Source organism: Enhydra lutris, unplaced genomic scaffold (genome assembly GCF_002288905.1).
Source record: "Enhydra lutris kenyoni isolate GAN:26980312 unplaced genomic scaffold, ASM228890v2 scaffoldscaffold9, whole genome shotgun sequence".
Taxonomy (NCBI): Eukaryota; Metazoa; Chordata; class Mammalia; order Carnivora; family Mustelidae; genus Enhydra; species Enhydra lutris.
Window position 1 is genome coordinate 27,434,781 of NW_019154093.1, and position 17,970 is coordinate 27,452,750.

General features: G+C 36.7%; 1 protein-coding gene across 1 annotated transcript in view; it reads right to left on the bottom strand.

Moving 5' to 3' along the window:
• The window catches only part of LOC111143042 (Myb like, SWIRM and MPN domains 1), a 39,228-nt gene extending 21,489 nt beyond the window's left edge, over positions 1-17,739 (bottom strand). The window contains exons 1-8 of the mRNA XM_022496474.1: positions 17,675-17,739; positions 13,157-13,232; positions 11,556-11,626; positions 9,457-9,534; positions 9,341-9,364; positions 8,171-8,249; positions 5,426-5,524; positions 2,346-3,115 (exon numbers count right to left, since the gene is read on the bottom strand). Coding sequence (XP_022352182.1) covers positions 2,346-3,115; positions 5,426-5,524; positions 8,171-8,249; positions 9,341-9,364; positions 9,457-9,534; positions 11,556-11,626; positions 13,157-13,232; positions 17,675-17,739 — 1,262 coding nt within the window. The remainder of the gene's footprint in view (positions 1-2,345; positions 3,116-5,425; positions 5,525-8,170; positions 8,250-9,340; positions 9,365-9,456; positions 9,535-11,555; positions 11,627-13,156; positions 13,233-17,674) is intronic.
• Positions 17,740-17,970: the final 231 nt, after the last annotated feature.

Below are 17,970 nucleotides of genomic sequence, written 5' to 3' on the forward strand. Positions count from 1 at the left end.
TATCCAGTAGTAGTAAGTTCTATGAACATAATAAAATACAGAGCAAGAGAGTGGGAGGCAGAGCTGGGAGCTATTTTAGATAGGGTGGTCATGAAGTCCTCTAGTTCTTTTGGAGCAGACCTGAACAACTTGACGAAGCACAGTTCAGTAAGACCTGGGGGGCAGAATAGGGGGAGCATCCAAGGCAGAATGAAAAGTCTGGGTAAAGGACCTGAGATGAAGTATGAAAATAAGGAGTAAGACTGCAAGACCCTGAAATCACTTTCCCCTAATGTGACCTGGAACAAGTTCCTTTTTCTCTCTGAACCTCATTTTTCTCATCTGTAAAATGAGGACAAGGTTGCCAAGAGGACTGGAAACGATTTAAATACATTTAAATGCATTTGGTAGGCATTTATAATGGTATTGGTTACTATCTTAATAAAACATACCCCTCAACAGGAAGTCAGTTGTGTTTTTATGGAAAGGAATTTTTAGCTACAAACAAATCTAGCAGGTCTTTTTTATTTCAAAACTTTACTCTTCTTTTTAAATTTTTTTTAACACCACCTCTAGTTCCCTCTTCTATTTCTGAAGAGAATAGTTTTGAGTTCCTGTTCCAAAACATTTCTTTCTGCTTTCACATTGTTTGCTAAATCACTATATTGAAATAACATTTAAGTGGTTTTCTGAACTAAGGCAAATGTCGTTAGGAAACTACTGCCATATAATTTATATCATCTATATAAGTTATTCTGCCTTATTGAGGCAAAATTCAAATAAATGAATTTATTCAAATTCAAATAAATGAAATTGACTAAAGCACCATTAAGTCACTCATTGATGATTCATAGAGATAAAAAATTTTTGAGATATTATTTTTAAGTCCTTCGATTTTGGCCATTCATCCTATTTCCAAAAACAAAATTAGATACCCGTTGAGATCTAATTTGATCGGTCCTCTTCAATAGTGTCAATCAATCAGGCAATGTGAAATAATGGGGAGACTGATGGACAGGGTTGAGACCTGCGCATAGGTCCTTCTGTCAGTAGCTGGTTGTATAATAAAAGACAGACCCCCAAACCTCTCCTGACCGCAGAATCTATCAAACACTTTAGAAAACACTACCTGACTATTTTTAGGCCAGTTGTGAGGAATCAAAACATAGAAAAGCTTTCTGTAAACTGTAAAGCACTGTGCAACTATTTTTTCCTTATAATTCTTCTTTCATTTGATACCACCCTAACCCAGAAATTTTACTTTTAGTCATCTCAACCATCAGTCAAGAACAAGAGCAAAAATACTTCATTTAGAATAGAGCTATCTTTGTAAACCAAATTAATACTGTACGGCAATGAAGGTTACTGATGTAGTAAGCCTGGTTATTTGTTTTCCTTTGGCAATCTTCCTAACTTATAGCATAAGACCTCTGTAAAGAGGGCCCTACATAATTCAGTATCTCCTGAAGCAAAAACAGTAATTATGAATGTTTGATAATGTCTTAAGCTGTTAGGAAAAATTCAAATTATTTGCAGAGCACTTAGGCTAATAAGGTGGGAAGTTTTTTGGTTTGTGCCCCATCCAATGCTAAATAATTCAAATTCTGACAATTTAGAAGATAAATTTCATATATTAGAAAATTCCTATATCCTGATGAAGCTGGATGAAGAGATTATTAACACATTATGTTATAAGATCAAAGCTGAAAGCATTTATAGCAATTTAGAATGGTTTCTCTAATCTAGCCACACTTGATGACAGAAATATCCTTCTGTCAAGAAAATTTTTTTTTTACTTACAAGTACATGATAAACTAGGAAAGACATTCTCCCCCTTTTCCAGTGTAGTAATGTTTTTGTATCTTCCTAACACTGTTCTAAGAAACTGGTTTTTTTTTTTTTTAAAGATTTTATTTATTTATTTGAGAGAGAGAATGAAAGAGCATGAGAGGGGAGAATGTCAGAGGGAGAAGCAGACTCCCCAGGGAGCTGGGAGACCAATGCGGGACTCGATCCCAAGACTCCAGGATCATGACCTGAGCCAAAGGCAGTTGCTTAACCAACTGAGCCACCCAGGCGCCCAAGAAACTGCTTCTTAAAGCAAATTATCTCTTTTTTCCAGGACCAAATATTCTTAATGAACAGACAGATGGGTTGAGATAGCTAGAGACAACAATATTTACCAAAGCGCTCAAAGAAAATTTCACTATGAGAAATTTTAAGTCTTGCCTATTAAAATACATTCATATGTTTAAGCTCTCCACATCACTACTGATGTAAAATACTAAATTCTGCATAGGCCTAATTAAAATACTCTAGAGCATCATACATTTTACAACAGTATCTAAAATATAATTCTTCCTTACCACTGATCCAAAATGTAATTCCTAATTTTCAAATAGCGTTCTGGTGTTTTAGCTTGGCGCCCCTCAAAAAACTCAGGAATTGCTTGTTTTTCTTCTTCTTGAATGGTATCTCTATCTATTTCTACTTCTTGTTCTGGTGGCTTAAGCTCTTCTTCCTCATGGCTCTCCTCCTCCATTTGACAGGAAGAATGAAAAAGCATTTCATTATCACACAAGTCTTTCTGAATTTCACAAGGCTCTGGAGAAGGCAATGGCCCCGCATCATCTATTATTCCATTTCCATCATGTTTTTCAGAGTTTTTCATCAGTTTATTACATTTCTGATCATTTAATTCAACTGATTTTTTGTCACTAATGCTCTGTTTTTCAGTCCAAAATTTACTTCCTGAACTTGAAAGTGCTTCCATCTCACCTTGCTTTATATTCTGAAAATATTCCTTGGAAGATTCAGATACAGAATCTTCCTGATTGTAAGCAATAAACTCCCCTTGACTGGTTTCATGACTTTTACTATTAGAAATGTTTAATAAGACATCATTGCTAGGATTCTTTTGGGGAGCTTGAGAAGTCAACTCATCTGCCTCATCTGTGATGTCTACTTCTTCATCATCAGATAACTTTTCAATTTTTATAGCATTCAAGTTGGGATCAGCATGTCCCCTTAAACTTGATGGCGTCCATGCCTTCGTGCCTTCATCTTCATTTTTAGTCTGAAGATCACTGCTGCTCTTCTGATTTGGCATTTCCTTCTCTGGACCATCTAATTTTACCTTATTAAAAATCAAGATAAAAATCCCCATATTAACATTTAAAAATTTATCAACTGGCAATAAATACAGTATTATTAAACTGACACATCAATGGTATATTATACCTTTATTGTGCTTTTAAGGATTTAGAACTGCATTTTAAATGTAAAATATCATTTCAAATTTCTATCATTATATTTGACTCATTTGTGGCCAGCTGATTTTATTTATCAAATAATCATGACCTATGACCTTGTACAACTATTACCTGTTTTTCAATATTAAGTTTAAAACAGGACTCTGTCTCAAATCAACCAGAGAATGAACCAACTGTTATACTAAGGTATTCTTTAAGATATTAAAATATTTTCAACAGCTAATATCTTAGAATGTCAGATACCTCAGCTTATTATTGTTTATAATGCTGAACAGCCCATTATTTAAAGGAATCTAGGTCACATATCTTTATTTAGTAAATTAAACTCATCTTTCATTTAAATACAGATATAATAGAAACAAACTATTTTTCAAAGGTTCATTTAATGTAGCTCCAATGTTATACAGCTTATAATTTAAGGCATGAAATTATCTTCCATATGTACTATTACAGACATAAATACCTAGTCGATGGAGAAAAAAATGACTATCAATGAATATAAATGATTTGAAATAAAATCTTCCCACATGGTTTTCAAAAAATTTTGTACATGACTGGCATACCCAAGGGATTTCAGCTCCTAAAAAGAGCTTACTTACATACAGATCCTGTATCACAACAGAATCCTAGTATCTAGTATTTGAGATTAACTGGCTTATTATGTAAAGAAGAATAAAAGGGTAGCAGGAGAGAAAAGGAAATTTGGACATATGGCCTGGAATAGCCTTTAACAACCTTGCTATTTACTTCAAGCCTCCTGTTTTAACCTTAAAAATTCAGATAAGATTTCATATTATATTTTTTATGAATGTCTCTTTTAACATCACAATATATCCTTTCATCCCAAGTCTTTGAGTAAAACTGACACCCTAAGATGTTCTGCATGTTCTAGTCTGAGAAGCATGGGGATTGGAATAACAGAGTTAAACTTTATTCTCTTCCAGAATACCTTAACCTTGCCAAGCTGCCTTGAATGTGCATTTGCTTGGTTAAAGAAGGAGCAGATGACTGATATATAATGAATCCATTCCACTCTTTACTTCCCATGCTCAAATGACATTAAGTTATATAAATCTTGTATACAGGATAAAACCCATTATTTGCATTAAAAGAAAAGAGCAAATTTTACTTAAGACCTTGTCAAAATCTATATAATTATGTTCCCAGAACTCAAGCAGAGAAGACATTAAAATTTTCTAAATATCAAACTACATGATTGAACATAGCACAGATTACTTAAAAGATTAAAGAACTACACCAAAACTATGCTTTTCTGAACACTTCAATTTATTGAAGTTTTCATATAATTCTTCAAAAAAATTATAAAAGTTTCATTGTTATTAAACAGATTTTAGTTTCATGTTAGCATTTATGGTCCCTAAGCTCTAATCATTCCTAAAAGCTACAAGGCAAATCTTCAGACAGAGGTTCTGAGGCTACTACGATGTCCCGGGTGCCTGCAGGAGGAGGCCCAGCAGAGAAGTAGGCTGAAGCCACAGACCGTGGAGTCCTGAGAATATAGTGTAGAAGCTGCCGCCATGAGGATGGAGTAGGAACAAAACATTCAGAGCAGGAGCCAGTCCAAGCTTTTGGAACATCCAGCGTCAATTTTGCTAGGAGCTCTTAAACCTCCAAGTAAAATCCGGAAACCTCCCCAGCCTCTCTTGCAGCCAGGACAGAGGTAAGCTCTGTGCCCAACATGGGGCTTGAACTCACAACCTCAGAGATCAGGAGTAGCATGCTCTGCCAAATGAGCAGCCGGGCACCTCTAACAGCTTATATTTTCAAACATCATTCTAGAGCTTGTGGGCTTGCTCTTCTGGACTGGGTGTTGTACTCATATACTGAAAAGGCTGGTTTTTAAATCAAACTCTTCTCAGAACTTACAAGTAGGCATCTTGCTAATAAAACAGTAACAAAAACAAAAAAAGCTATAATGCAAGTCTTTAAAAAGAAAAGATATTTTCCAGGAGCACTTAATACTCAAAGCACTTAAGATACACTTTGAGATTTCTGAACATAAACATGTGTTGAGTACTTTATGAATATAAAATACTTTCACTACAAAAACTTTGAATATTGACATTAATGCCCGAATTAAAACACTACTTTTGCTTCCTAATTTCATTCATTGCAAATACTATTACTAAGTAGGATATTTATATCCTGCTTACCTTATTTTTAAAATACTGCCTGGCATAACTCTTAACTTGTAACACAGTGCGACTTCCAATTAGCTTTGCAATTTTGGTCCACCTTCGGCCAAATTTAGCCTATGTTATCAAAATGGGAAAGAAATTGATTTTGATTAACTTACTTGTTAATATTCCAAGCAACTGCACATTAAAAAAAAAAACCCTAAAAGAACAACCCATCTTTATTTATTTTCTAAAGCACACAACAAAACCTGATATATAAGCTAAGACTTAAAAGTAAAGCCCACACTCTTGGAATCTGGACTTCTGAAAACTGACCAAAATGATTTAGAAATTAGTTTTCTTTTTACAGCTATCTAAATGAAGATTCACCACTTTTATGTATTCCTAACAGTATGTATTCATATTGAACATTACAATGTTCCAAATCTAAAAAAACAAGTGCCTGAAAAAGAGGCAGGTTACATTTTCCATTTATAGAATCAACTGATTTATGTTCTGGAACTAATTTCAAAATATCTTTTTTTACCCACATTCCATCTGGCACAATATCCATTACCTGTCCCACAGCAGATACCTTTACTCTACTCAGGTATCACAGAAAACAGACTTCGAAAAACGAATGAATCACAAATGAAGCGACCTGCAGCCAGCACCTCCCTATACCCCAGTACTGTTAAAGGCTTATGCCCGCTAATGACAAAGTTGTGCTGGGGAAAAAACTGAAACACTGAGGGAGCTCTGCTGTTTTCTGAAGTACAGAAAGGAATGAAATATAATTTTAAAGCTAAAAGGAATTTTTAGGTATCAAGTCTATTATTTGATACATAAATCTTCACAGTATCTCCACAACTCAGGGAAGCTGATCCCAGGGCCAGATTTATATAACATTTATAGGTCATGACTTATGGTGGCAAATCATCTTCAAAACCTGACCCAATGACAAGTTAATTATATACTTATTTCTGATATTCATGAGAAAATATGACATGTGAATAATTTCTTAAAACTGAAAGTATTTCTGGGAAAATTCTTAGTAAATATAAATTAAGATCATTATTAACTAACACTGGCTAAGATCAAATTACTGAACAATTAGTTAAATTTTGTGGGATGAAAGCAAATGAGTAACTTCATAGGATGGAGCACTTTTGGAGAGATCAAAGATCTGGACAGAGTATAGCCAGTTGGGATTGTAGGGGCTTGAGCATTATGAAAATTGGAGAGGGTATGTGAACAAGAGGAACAAAGAAAACACCAATTTCAAAATAGAGCAGAGACAATTCTATGCCCAAAAGGGAGGAAAAATTTTCCTTTTAGTACCACATAATTCCCTTCTCTAAAGCCTGAGAAAATTCAGTGTATAAGCAAACTGTATCAACAGGTTAAAAAGGCTGTGAATACAACCAACAGTTCCATGTAGTTTTGTGGGAAAACATTCTAGGTATAAAATATCTGTTTATGTATATAGACAGATACCTACATATGTATATAAATAAATACATATTGGCATATAGAGGGACAAATATCTCTGGAAGGACATGCAGAGAACAGACAACAATGGTTACCTAAGGTGAAGAGAACTGAAGGCACAGACAGGATAGGGAGACTTAACACTTATAACTTTATATACCCTTTGAAGTTTGACTCATGCAGACATAGCCCCTATCATCACCACCTAAAAATACACAACCCATTTTTGTGTATGTGTATACAAACACATACACACATATATATAGCCTTTGGTGAGGGGCAAAACACCAAAGTAGTTAGCAATCTTAAATAAGTGACTGGTTAATTAAAGTTAGGTATAAAAATGATAATCATGCAACAGAATGAAATACCAATATAAAAAACATCAACAGTAAGGAGAAAACCTCAGGAGGAGATAAAACCTTCAAGATAGTTTATTTATATAAAGACATCACAGAACATACAGAAGTCATGCGATGTCTATAAAAATACAAACACATTTTATTTCCCATCATCTATAGAAATGTTAGTAATGACATTTTAATTTGTATTCATAAAACCCACATAAATATTATACTAATTCCTATACATAATATATAAATCTATTTTCAAAATTAGTGTATACTGGGTAACATGTACCTTAAAGGAAAAGATATAACCTACTCCTAATAATTAGAAAAAAAATTTTTGAGTATTTACTTAAAAGTTTCTTCCTATTAATAGGGAGAATTTTTAGAATTACAAACGGGCATACATTTTTTCTATTATGTAATTTGGATATTTAAATAGATTTCAGTGAAACATTCATGCAAAAGATGTTTCTGGTCTTCAACTATATACACTAAAAGAATATTCAAACTGTGTGCACAATGCCAAGTATCTGAATAATTAAGAACTCAGCTGATTATGCAGACAGTTCCAAATATCAAGGGTTTTTTTGTTGTTGTTGTTTGAGTTTTTCTTCCCCAAGAGAAGACATCCGATAAGTAATTTTGTCCTTTAATCCAGGTAGTCAATGTATACAGAGCTCAGTATCTTGGGTATTATTACCAATAAAAAGGGGAGGGGATGAAAATTATCTTAAAATATTGATCCTAGTATATTTTAATATTTTAGTGACTTAGCTGTAAGTTAAAAGGAAGTCTCCTGTACTACAAACATCGTCACTACAGAAAAATTAAAGATGTGATCATTGAAAGAAATTTCTGGTCTCCCCAAATTAACCTTATAATTCTATCAATACTGGCTTCTAGAATTATTTTACTATAAATTAAAAATTGCTCTATTTACCAGCCCTTGTTCAAACAGCTCTTTTTCTTCTATCGTCCACTTTACTGAGTAACTGGCTGGTTTTGTAGGAGAGTGTGCCCTGAGGGGAAGAAAAGGAATTGCAAAAAAAAAGTCTGAAATGGAACATTCCATATTTATGCAGCTAAAGGTTATAGATAGCCAAAGGCTAAATTCAATACTGTGTGAGTCTAAGAGTTAAAAAAGAAGAGAAGAAAAGGCTGCAGCCTCTGCCTGGGGGACAGATTTACCCTGTCTTGTATACTTATCTAGCTCAGGATGATAGGAGCCCCAAGAGACATAATCCTTGGGTCTGAGTGAAGATAACACTAAAAGACATCAAAGGAAGTCAATGTGGTAACAAACAAATACGCTTCCTTAGACTGGACACAAAGCAGCAGATATTAGTACATTTCCAAATCCTGAAAGGCATGTAAATGTTTAAGTTGGCTCCAGAAATATTCTCTCGATTCTTCCATATAAATCTATGTAAATACCAAGCCAAAAAGGAAGAAACTATGGCAATGTTTATTACTTCTGAAATGCAGACCTTAAGAAATTAAGTGGTAATGAAACTCATTAATTTAATTCAAGCAAACCATTCATCTTGTCATTAACTTCTTTGTTGTTATTTATTCAGCAAAATGCAAAAGCCAAAGTCTGCTCACTGCTCAAACTCTTGGCAGTGCTAAATGTGTAAGTCTACCCTTTGAGGAATCATAAACATGGAAGTTTATAAACACTAAATAACATCAAATTTTCTTCTATTATAGGGAAAGGATATTTATAAAACAGTTAATACTCGATTTCTCTAGATAACTTCTGAAAGCCATAAATTTAAATTAAATTTTTGTTCAACATGAAAATTAACTGACAAGGTAATAGAAATCAAGTCAATTCCTATTAAATTAGATAGCAGCTTTAAAAAACTTCCCCACAAATCCCTAGGAAACTACCTTTTCCATAATCTAATGGAATAGCTTATATAGGCCCATACAAGAAATTCTGACATATAAATAATGTCATAAAATTATCTTGTGGCATCCCAACAACTGTCTAAGAAATTTTGATTTTATATTTTTGTATAACCCAAGGTCAAGAGTTTTTCCACAAGCCAACTATAATTTTTTAATTCTCCTATAATTTTAAAATATAAAACATGTAAGTACATACATGATTTTTGCTGTTTTCTGTAGACTGCACCACATGGAAAAGAAAATAAGGAAGCTTGTGAACAAGTTTTTAAAAATATAAGTCCAGACTTCTAAAGTGTTAAAAATTGATTTTACCTCTTCATGTATTTTTTATCATCTTCCTTTTGATCGAGCCAGAATTTTTCTGGAAGTGATTTTTTAGATAAGTAATACCTGTGTAATTATTAAAGAAACTTTTAAAACAATAATAAAATCATAACATTTTTATGTGACTTAAGTAGGTACTCACATCCATGAAAATCATACTTGAATCCTAGCTAAATTAATTCTTAAAACTTTTTCCAGATCTGCAAAAACTACAATAAAAATATCTACACTTCACAAGGCTGTTATATGGATTAAACACCATATGTGAAATCACATGAACACAGCACCTACACAAAATGCATGCTGCATAAATGTTAGCTTCTCCTATATGCCCTATTAGAAGTGGTTAAGAGAAGAAACAGTCTGTGTTTCATTTAATTTTTTCATTCATTTTTCCTAAAACATGGGGAATGTAATAGGTGATTCTGACTGGCTGTCCAGGATTAACGGGGAGTTTGTTTTCCTAGTTCTAAAGATAACAGAAAGAGTTCAGGATGTTCTCTACATTAATACTAATAACAGGTCAAATCTACCATGGAGCTTCCCTCTCCGACTCCTTAAAACTGACTTGCAATACTCTTCAATAAGTTTGACATGTTCTTCCCTTAACAAATATTGACTATGTATCATGGATGTCAGGTAATACACTAGGTACCAGGAGCTGAGGACAAAGATATAAGAAAACATCCCTGTCCTCTAAGAGCTCACAAACCTCTTCATTATTTCTGCTTCTAAATCTGGAAGTGAACCCATGACTACTTAAGTATTAATTAATTGAGACTTGTACTGTTCAATGTATCAGCTAATACCACATGTAAACAAAGAATGTAAAATACCTCAATACTGTGTTTCTATCGTTAAATGTTGAAAATATTATTTTAAATATACTGGGTTAAATAAAATATCTTGTTAAAATCAATTCTATTTGTTTTAAATGTGGCTACCAGAAAATCTTAAATGATATATGAGTCTTGCACTATTTTTCTACTGAAAAGCAGTGATCTAGGCTATAGTTGTGATGTTTGGGGAAAGTAAGAGAATAAGAAATCCTAAAAAGGGTTAACCCATGACAATTAAAGGTAAACAGAAACTCTGAATTCAATATAGCAGTAACAGGGAATGAAGGGAACAGAGAAATTCTGGCTTAAAAAGGAGGTAGATTGGGCGCCTGGGTGGCTCAGTGGGTTAAGCCGCTGCCTTTGGCTCAGGTCATGATCTCAGGGTCCTGGGATCGAGTCCCGCATCGGGCTCTCTGCTCAGCAGGGAGCCTGCTTCCCTCTCTCTCTCTCTCTCTCTGCCTGTCTCTCTGTCTACTTGTGATCTCTCTCTGTCAAATAAATAAATAAAATCTTTAAAAAAAAAAAAAAAAAGGAGGTAGATACCCATAAAATACAGATGAGAGTTAAAAATAAACCACTATGTATTAGACTATTATTAATAATCTTTACGAAGTCATAAAATCAGAAGTCATTTTGTTCAACCCTTTCATTTTATATATAAGAAAATGGAATCCCAAAGAAGTTGCCATCATCAAACAGATGAAAGAAACAAGGACAAGAAGCTAATGACTAAACTGTGGATAAAGGCCTACAACTTCTGAGGGAAAATCTTCATCCTGCAGTATTTGTTTTGTGCTTTTTACTTAGATTCCTCCCACATAACACCTGTAAACTGGCGGAGTGAGAAGTGAGAACTTTTACATATTCTAAGTGTATCTCTGGGTAAATTAACATCTCTGGGTTTTAGCTTCTACAACTGTAGATGGAGGCTTGGACTAAGTGATCTTGGACATGGACTAAAGGTTCTCACTGATTTAAAATGTTTTATAATTTCTACTCAACATTCAGACAGTATAGAGGTGGCTGAGAAAAGAAACTCAAGCATATTGAGTTAGATCCTACACTTTGCAGAAAAACAGAAACAGAGGAATAAAATGCTTTTTTCATAGGTAGCTAACACATTATATAATTGCAGTCTGGGGCCAAATAAGGTCCATCTAGTAATAACAGTGGTCTCTTTGGTAAGTCTTACACTTACAGATTTTTAACCTGAAAATCTTTACTTTCCTCATAATCATTAAAGGATACTCTTCTTCCAACAACATCTTCTCAATGACAGCTCTGTTCTCTTCACTGATGGTGCTATCCAGAGTCCAAGGCTATTAAAAAAGAATATATTTTCTTTTTACTTACTGTCTTCTGAAATTATCTTCTATGTTTCATTAAATGAAATACATGATATAATGATTACAAATAATAAAGCTCCCATTTACTATGCACAGACATATCTGCTTCCCCCATAACACTGTGAGATAGGTGTTACTACTTCACTGATGCATCTGGACCACTGCAAATATTTCAAGTGGAGGAGTAGAGACCTGACACACAAGACTGCTGGATTCCAAGGATCAGGCTCCTACCCATGATAAAGTCATAATGGCTATCATGTATGAGACATATCAGGTAGCAAACATGTTGCTAGATATTTCACCTATTTCCAAAAGTCACCACAGTTCTTTTTTCCTTTAAGCCACAATCTTTCCTTAAATGATCATACTCATTTTCAACTCTCAAAAATGTTCAGCTCAGTTCTCTTCTCTAAACTCTATCTAGACTGTTCTATCCAACTGCCCACTCCCCAATATCCACCTGGATATCTAGTGGGCTTCCCAAAATTAACATGTTCAAAACTCACTCACACATACCTTCACCTGTTTCTCCCTGTGCTTCCAACTTTGTAAACAGCATTATGAGTTACCCAGTTATTCCACATAGAAACCTAGGAATCATACTGGATTCTTCCCCTTTTTCTCAATCCTGTATCTAATCTACCAAGCAGTTCTATGTCCAAAATATAATTAAAATCTATCCAACTCTGCCAAAACCTCAGGCCACTCTACGACCAACTCTTGCTTAGACGACCACAAATGTTTCCTAATTGGTCTCTGTGATTCTACTCTCGCTTCATATAAGCATGACAGAGCTCGGGTCTGCCTCTCCAACCGTCACAGCTGCCACTCCCCACTTCCCACTATATTCTAGGTACTGGCTTTGGAGCAGAGCCTCTGTGCTGCTATTCCTTCTGCCTAGAATGTTTTTCCTCAACTCTTCACATACCTACTCCTCTCTATTACTTTTCAACTAAACTTATCACCTTTCGTTTCCTTCAATGACAACTTTATCTAAAATGGGTTCCCCACCCTGTTACTCTCAGCCAGCATCTTGCGTTCTTCATGGTTTCTACTTAATTTGTGTACTTGTTTATCACCTGACTCCCTTTTAGCATACACGCAACTTGAGAGCAAGACTATGTCTGTCTCGATTATAGCTGTATCCCCCAAATCTGGTCTAGTGTCTGACACACAGTAAGAATTCAACAGATAACTGCTACACGAAAGAAATGAACCCTGCAATGATCCCCATCTTTTAACGAAGAAGCAAAGGTTCACAAATCTGATAAGTTGTAGAGCAAGGATTTATACCTAAATCTAGCTGGCTCCAAAGTAGTTTCCCAACACACCATTTCAAAGTCAAAATAAGTAAGAATAAGGTTCTTTCATTTTTAAAGTAAGAAAAATGTTTCCAGTATACTACCTCTGTAACTGCGGAGAACTAGCACCAAGTAAAAAAGAGGTACTCCAGGCAATGAGTAATAGCTTATGCACCTCATATTTTCATGAAATACTTACAATAAGACCATTCTCAGTTCTCCATGATGAATCAAGATAGTGATCTTGTAAAACAGATGCTGTACTTTCATCACTTCTGTAATAATTAAGAAAATGGGTAAAAAGGTGACATTATACCAATTAATAAATACTACTCACGTAACACAGGAACTGGCAGGGCATAGATGTTAAGCAAATATTTTATTCCCTTCTTCCCTTAACAAACAGACTTAACATTGCAGAAATGCCTACTCGATTTCTTTAACCTTTGGAATACAGAGTGGCTTTAAGCAACCACTTCACCACCGCAACCAGAGTCTGTTCACTTCTTTTGTTTCCCAAGAATAAACAACTTCATGAAAAAAAAAATACCCGAAAACAGCAACCACAATATACTCTATGACCATGAATCAACACTTCAGAGGTCTTTGATGACATCCACATGTACATAAGAATTCCACTTTACAATCAATTCTCTTAGTTATATCTAAAGCATAAAAGTCACCAATAACAGCACTGCCCTCAAAATGGGGGAAAAAAAAAATCGAAGAGCCAAAATAGAAAATACTCAAGACAGTAAAGTACAAAGAAAATTTAATTTTTTTTAAGATTTTATTTATTTATTTGACAGACAGAGATCACAAGTAGGCAGAGGCAGGCAGAGAGAGAGAGAGAGAGAGAGAGAGAGAGAGAGAGAGAGGAGGGAGCAGGCTCCCTGCTGAACAGAGAGCCCGATGTGGGGCTCAATCCCAGGACCCTGGGATCATGACCCGAGCCGAAGGCAGAGGCTTTAACCTACTGAGTTACAAGTTTCCTAGAAAACTACTGCCTTTTCCCAGACCTAGTCTAGTGGTAAGAATTTTGTACCTCTTAGACTGTAAAAACGGTTTAGACTTTTGAATCTTCAGTTAGTTCTACAGTGGTTATTATAAATTGTGGGACTAACAGACTAGCTACAATAAACTAAAAGCATTAATTTCTCTCAGCTGTTGATGGCAAAAAGGTTTCAATTCAGGTCTTAACTCTGATTTGGTAGAGGCTGACAAGAATGCTAAATAAAGGATTCTGACACTTGTATCAGCAGAAGGAAACCTTTGCTTATGGAGGTCTGCCAAGGTGCAGGAGGGGGACTAGTATCACTTCCAGTGGGTTTTTTGTTTGTTTGTTTTAAGATTTTATTTATGTACTTGAGAGAGAGAGAGACAGAAGGGAGCACAGAGGGAGAGGAAGAAGCAGACTCCCCACTGAGCAGAGAGCCTGACATGGGTCTTGATTCCAGAACTCCCGAGACCTAAGCAGAAGGCAGACACTTAACTGACTGAGCCACCTGGGTGCCTCTTCAGGATTAATGTCTTTTTACAGAGTTCCTCAATAAGGATTAGCAACTTCCACACTTCTGGTGTATGCCTCTGGACACCTGAGTCTCCATAGGTAGCTTAAATTAACATGCTTAAACCTTAGCTGAGAAACTCCTCTCAAATCCATTTCTCTTCCATTGTTCCCTATCTCAGACAAAGGATATGCATCCCCCTAGTTTCCCAAGTCAGAAATCTGAACCTGCCCTTATTTTCCTCACAGTATATTCAATTGGTTGCCCAATCTGTGGGCTCCTACCTTTTCAAATCCAGTCCTTCCACTATATCCATGCTGACTCTGAAGTCCTGTAGTTTCAGGGCCAGTTTTCCTGGGTAAGTGTATAAGATAAAGCTAACATGCCATTCACTTTCCCTTCTTTATCTTTTTCCACTTATCCCCATTTGGCCCATCTGTAAGTTTTACTGTTTCTTACCCAATTAGAATGCTAGTTCTATGGGAGCAAGGAGTTAGTTTGATAACTGCTAATATACCCAGGCCTTGGCAGAGAAGAGGTGCTCAATCAATATTTGCTGAATGATTAAAGGAACAAAGTAGGTGGAGCATGGATCATCCAGGTCTGTGGGAGTTAAGGAATGAGGATTTTCTCATCAAGCAAGTTAGGGATTGAAGGGAGTAACATGAGATCTGTAAGAAAGACTGGTCTAACTTCAGTAAATAGAAGGGGGCCAAAGAGATAGGAAGCAGTTAAGAGGAAGTGATTATATAAATACTAGAGCGGTGACAGTAACTCAGACCCAGGGAACAAGCAGTGTGAACATGAAGAAGTGAATACATTTGAGAGGATACTTAGAATCAATAGACCTTTAACAACTAATAGGATAGAAGGGGTGGAAGGAGAGAGGTAAGGAAAAAGGATAAAGTCTCCATCTGTGCCTTGAGTTACTGGGCGGATGGTGCCATTTTTTGAACTAGCGAACTTGGAGGCAGATGGCAGGTGTGGTGGGAAAAGTTTATAAGCTGAGACTGAGGTGCTTGTGGAACATCCAAGAACAGAGATTCAGAGAATTAGATAAATGGATCTAAAGCTCGGGAGAAAGATCTGGGTTGGTGACGGATATGGAAAACATCAGCATGTATTAAGTGCAGTTTTAGGAAATTCCATTTTTCTTATGGTCAAAACGGTTGAACATTGGCAAATTTTGTATGATCCAACCTAACAGAAATTTAAGGCTTGAGAGATCGTGTAACCAGGGACTACGTGGTTTGTTCTGTCTTATGACAAAACCCCTTAAAACACTGATTTAAAGCACAAGTAGGAGAAAAGGAAGATGAGGAGGAAAGGTAGAAGTGAAAGGGAAACCAAAGTTTCAATGCTACCTTCTAACTTTGGTACCTAGAACTTAGCAAGTACTTAAAAGTGTGTTTTCAATTAATCCTCAGGGTTTCCACAGATGTTATCACTAGCTGTACCTACACACTTCAGGGGGCACCATTCACCAGAATATAATGTTAATGATGCTCCTTGGAGTTGGATAAGACAAAGGCTCTGACCATCAGGAACCAATCTTTGTAATCCAGCTTGCATGAGTCTAAGATGATCATAAGTGTCACCAGTAGACCTAAGGCTGAGCACAATAGCAAGAGAAAGGAAAGAAAAAGAGAAGGCAAAAAAAATTAAACATGATCAGAAAAATAAAGAAGAACCTATGGAAAAAGGGTAGAGCCAATACTCTGAGATGATCTTCTGTGTTTCCAAGGCTAACTCACTTCTCTCTGGACTGCAGTTAACCATCCCTGCCCACTTATCACATAGACTTACTGTGAAAAGTAAATTAAATCATGCATGCAAGAGCACTTAATCAAGATTAACTTTATAACCTAATCTACACAAATGTGAACAATGACTATTAATAAAAATTCCCTACTAATCTGAATAGCACTGGACTGCTTTTCCTACAGATCCGGGAGAGAATGACTATACGAATGTAATTACTCCTCACATTTTTATAGTGTTTTAGAGTTCAGTAGAATTTTAAATCCACTATCTTAATCCCTCAGGGCAGGGTGGGTATTGCTCTCCATAATTTACAGAGTCCCTAACATTAGGTTGGACTGTATGAAATTACCATTTTTTATGTTAAAAATGGTCTAAGATTGGCCATTCCACATGATTCATTCAACCTAACAGACTTATAAGGAGGTTGTTCATATTTATAAGCAACATAACTGGCTGAGTTTAGATCTGAGGTATTTTGATTCCTGACCAGTCTAGGCCTCTTCCAATTCTAAAAGGTGACTGGGGAAGCACATTTTAAAAATAGTATCTATCAATTTCTTACTTGGAAAGCAAGCAAAGGGCTAGATCTCTCACGCTAGATTATGCTTCTTGAAATCACACTGGCCTGTTCTGCAGAAATCTGTATTAAGTAAACTGTGACCCTCACTAGGTCTTCACAATAATCTCCAAGACGGTAAAGAGATGGTGAAGAACATTTACCTAGCTCCTACTGTATGCTATAGTACATTCCATAATTACTTTAACCGATGTTCACAATAACCATATGAGGCACATGCCATGACAGTCTCACATGAGCTGTCTGAAGCTCAGGCAAGTTATATGTCTGATCCAAGGTCACAGTGCTAGGAAGTGACAAGGCCGGCCAATGCTGGAGAACCCAGAGCTGTCCAACTCTAAAGTCCTGCCCCTTTCCTTTAAGTCAAGCTGCATACAGGAAGTTTTTCACAACTAACCCCATGTGGAATAGGAAACCTGTCAGTAGGGATGAAACGACACGCCCAAGGTCACACCGCTTACAAGCGATGAAAAAGGATCCCTGAGCTCAGGTCCGGTTCAGAGGCCGCCCTTGTTCTAGTTACTGTCCGGAGGGGAGCAAAGGGGCGGATTCTCGGGTGGACATCATGGAAGAAGGAATCTAATTGTTGGATAGACTGCAATGTGCTAGGCGAAGTCGGCGCCCTCAGGATATCCCGGTAAAAGGTGAAGCAACCATCCGACACGAGCCTCGGGTACCTACACCCGCTGGGCTCAAGAGTAGCTAACAAGCCGGATGGGCGCGGCACCTCCCCGGCCGCCGGGAGACCCTGGCCCAGCGGATGGTCCTCCTCTCCCCTGTTCCTTGCTGAACCCGCAGCCTGGCCAGGGTACTCTCCTTGCACCCGTGCTCCTCCCCATCCCTGCGAGACCCGGTCTCTACGCCTCACCCTGGCTGTGCCGCAGCTGGCACCACGTCCCCTTCGATATCCACATCCGCCTCTTCAGCCGCCATGATGGGACCTAACCCCATCCGTCCTCCCGAGAGATCCCGCGAGAGGTGGAAGACTTGGGGGCGGAGTCTCATGAGTCATGGGGCGGAGCTGAAACCTTGTCCAGCCCCTTACGCAAGCGGGAGGGGGGGCCTTCAGAGAAAAGATCTGCAGTTTTCCGGAGGTTTGGTCCTTTGGAATTCTGTTGGTTTGTAAAAGACCGTGGGAAGTTGCCCAGCCTTGGGCTTTGAAGA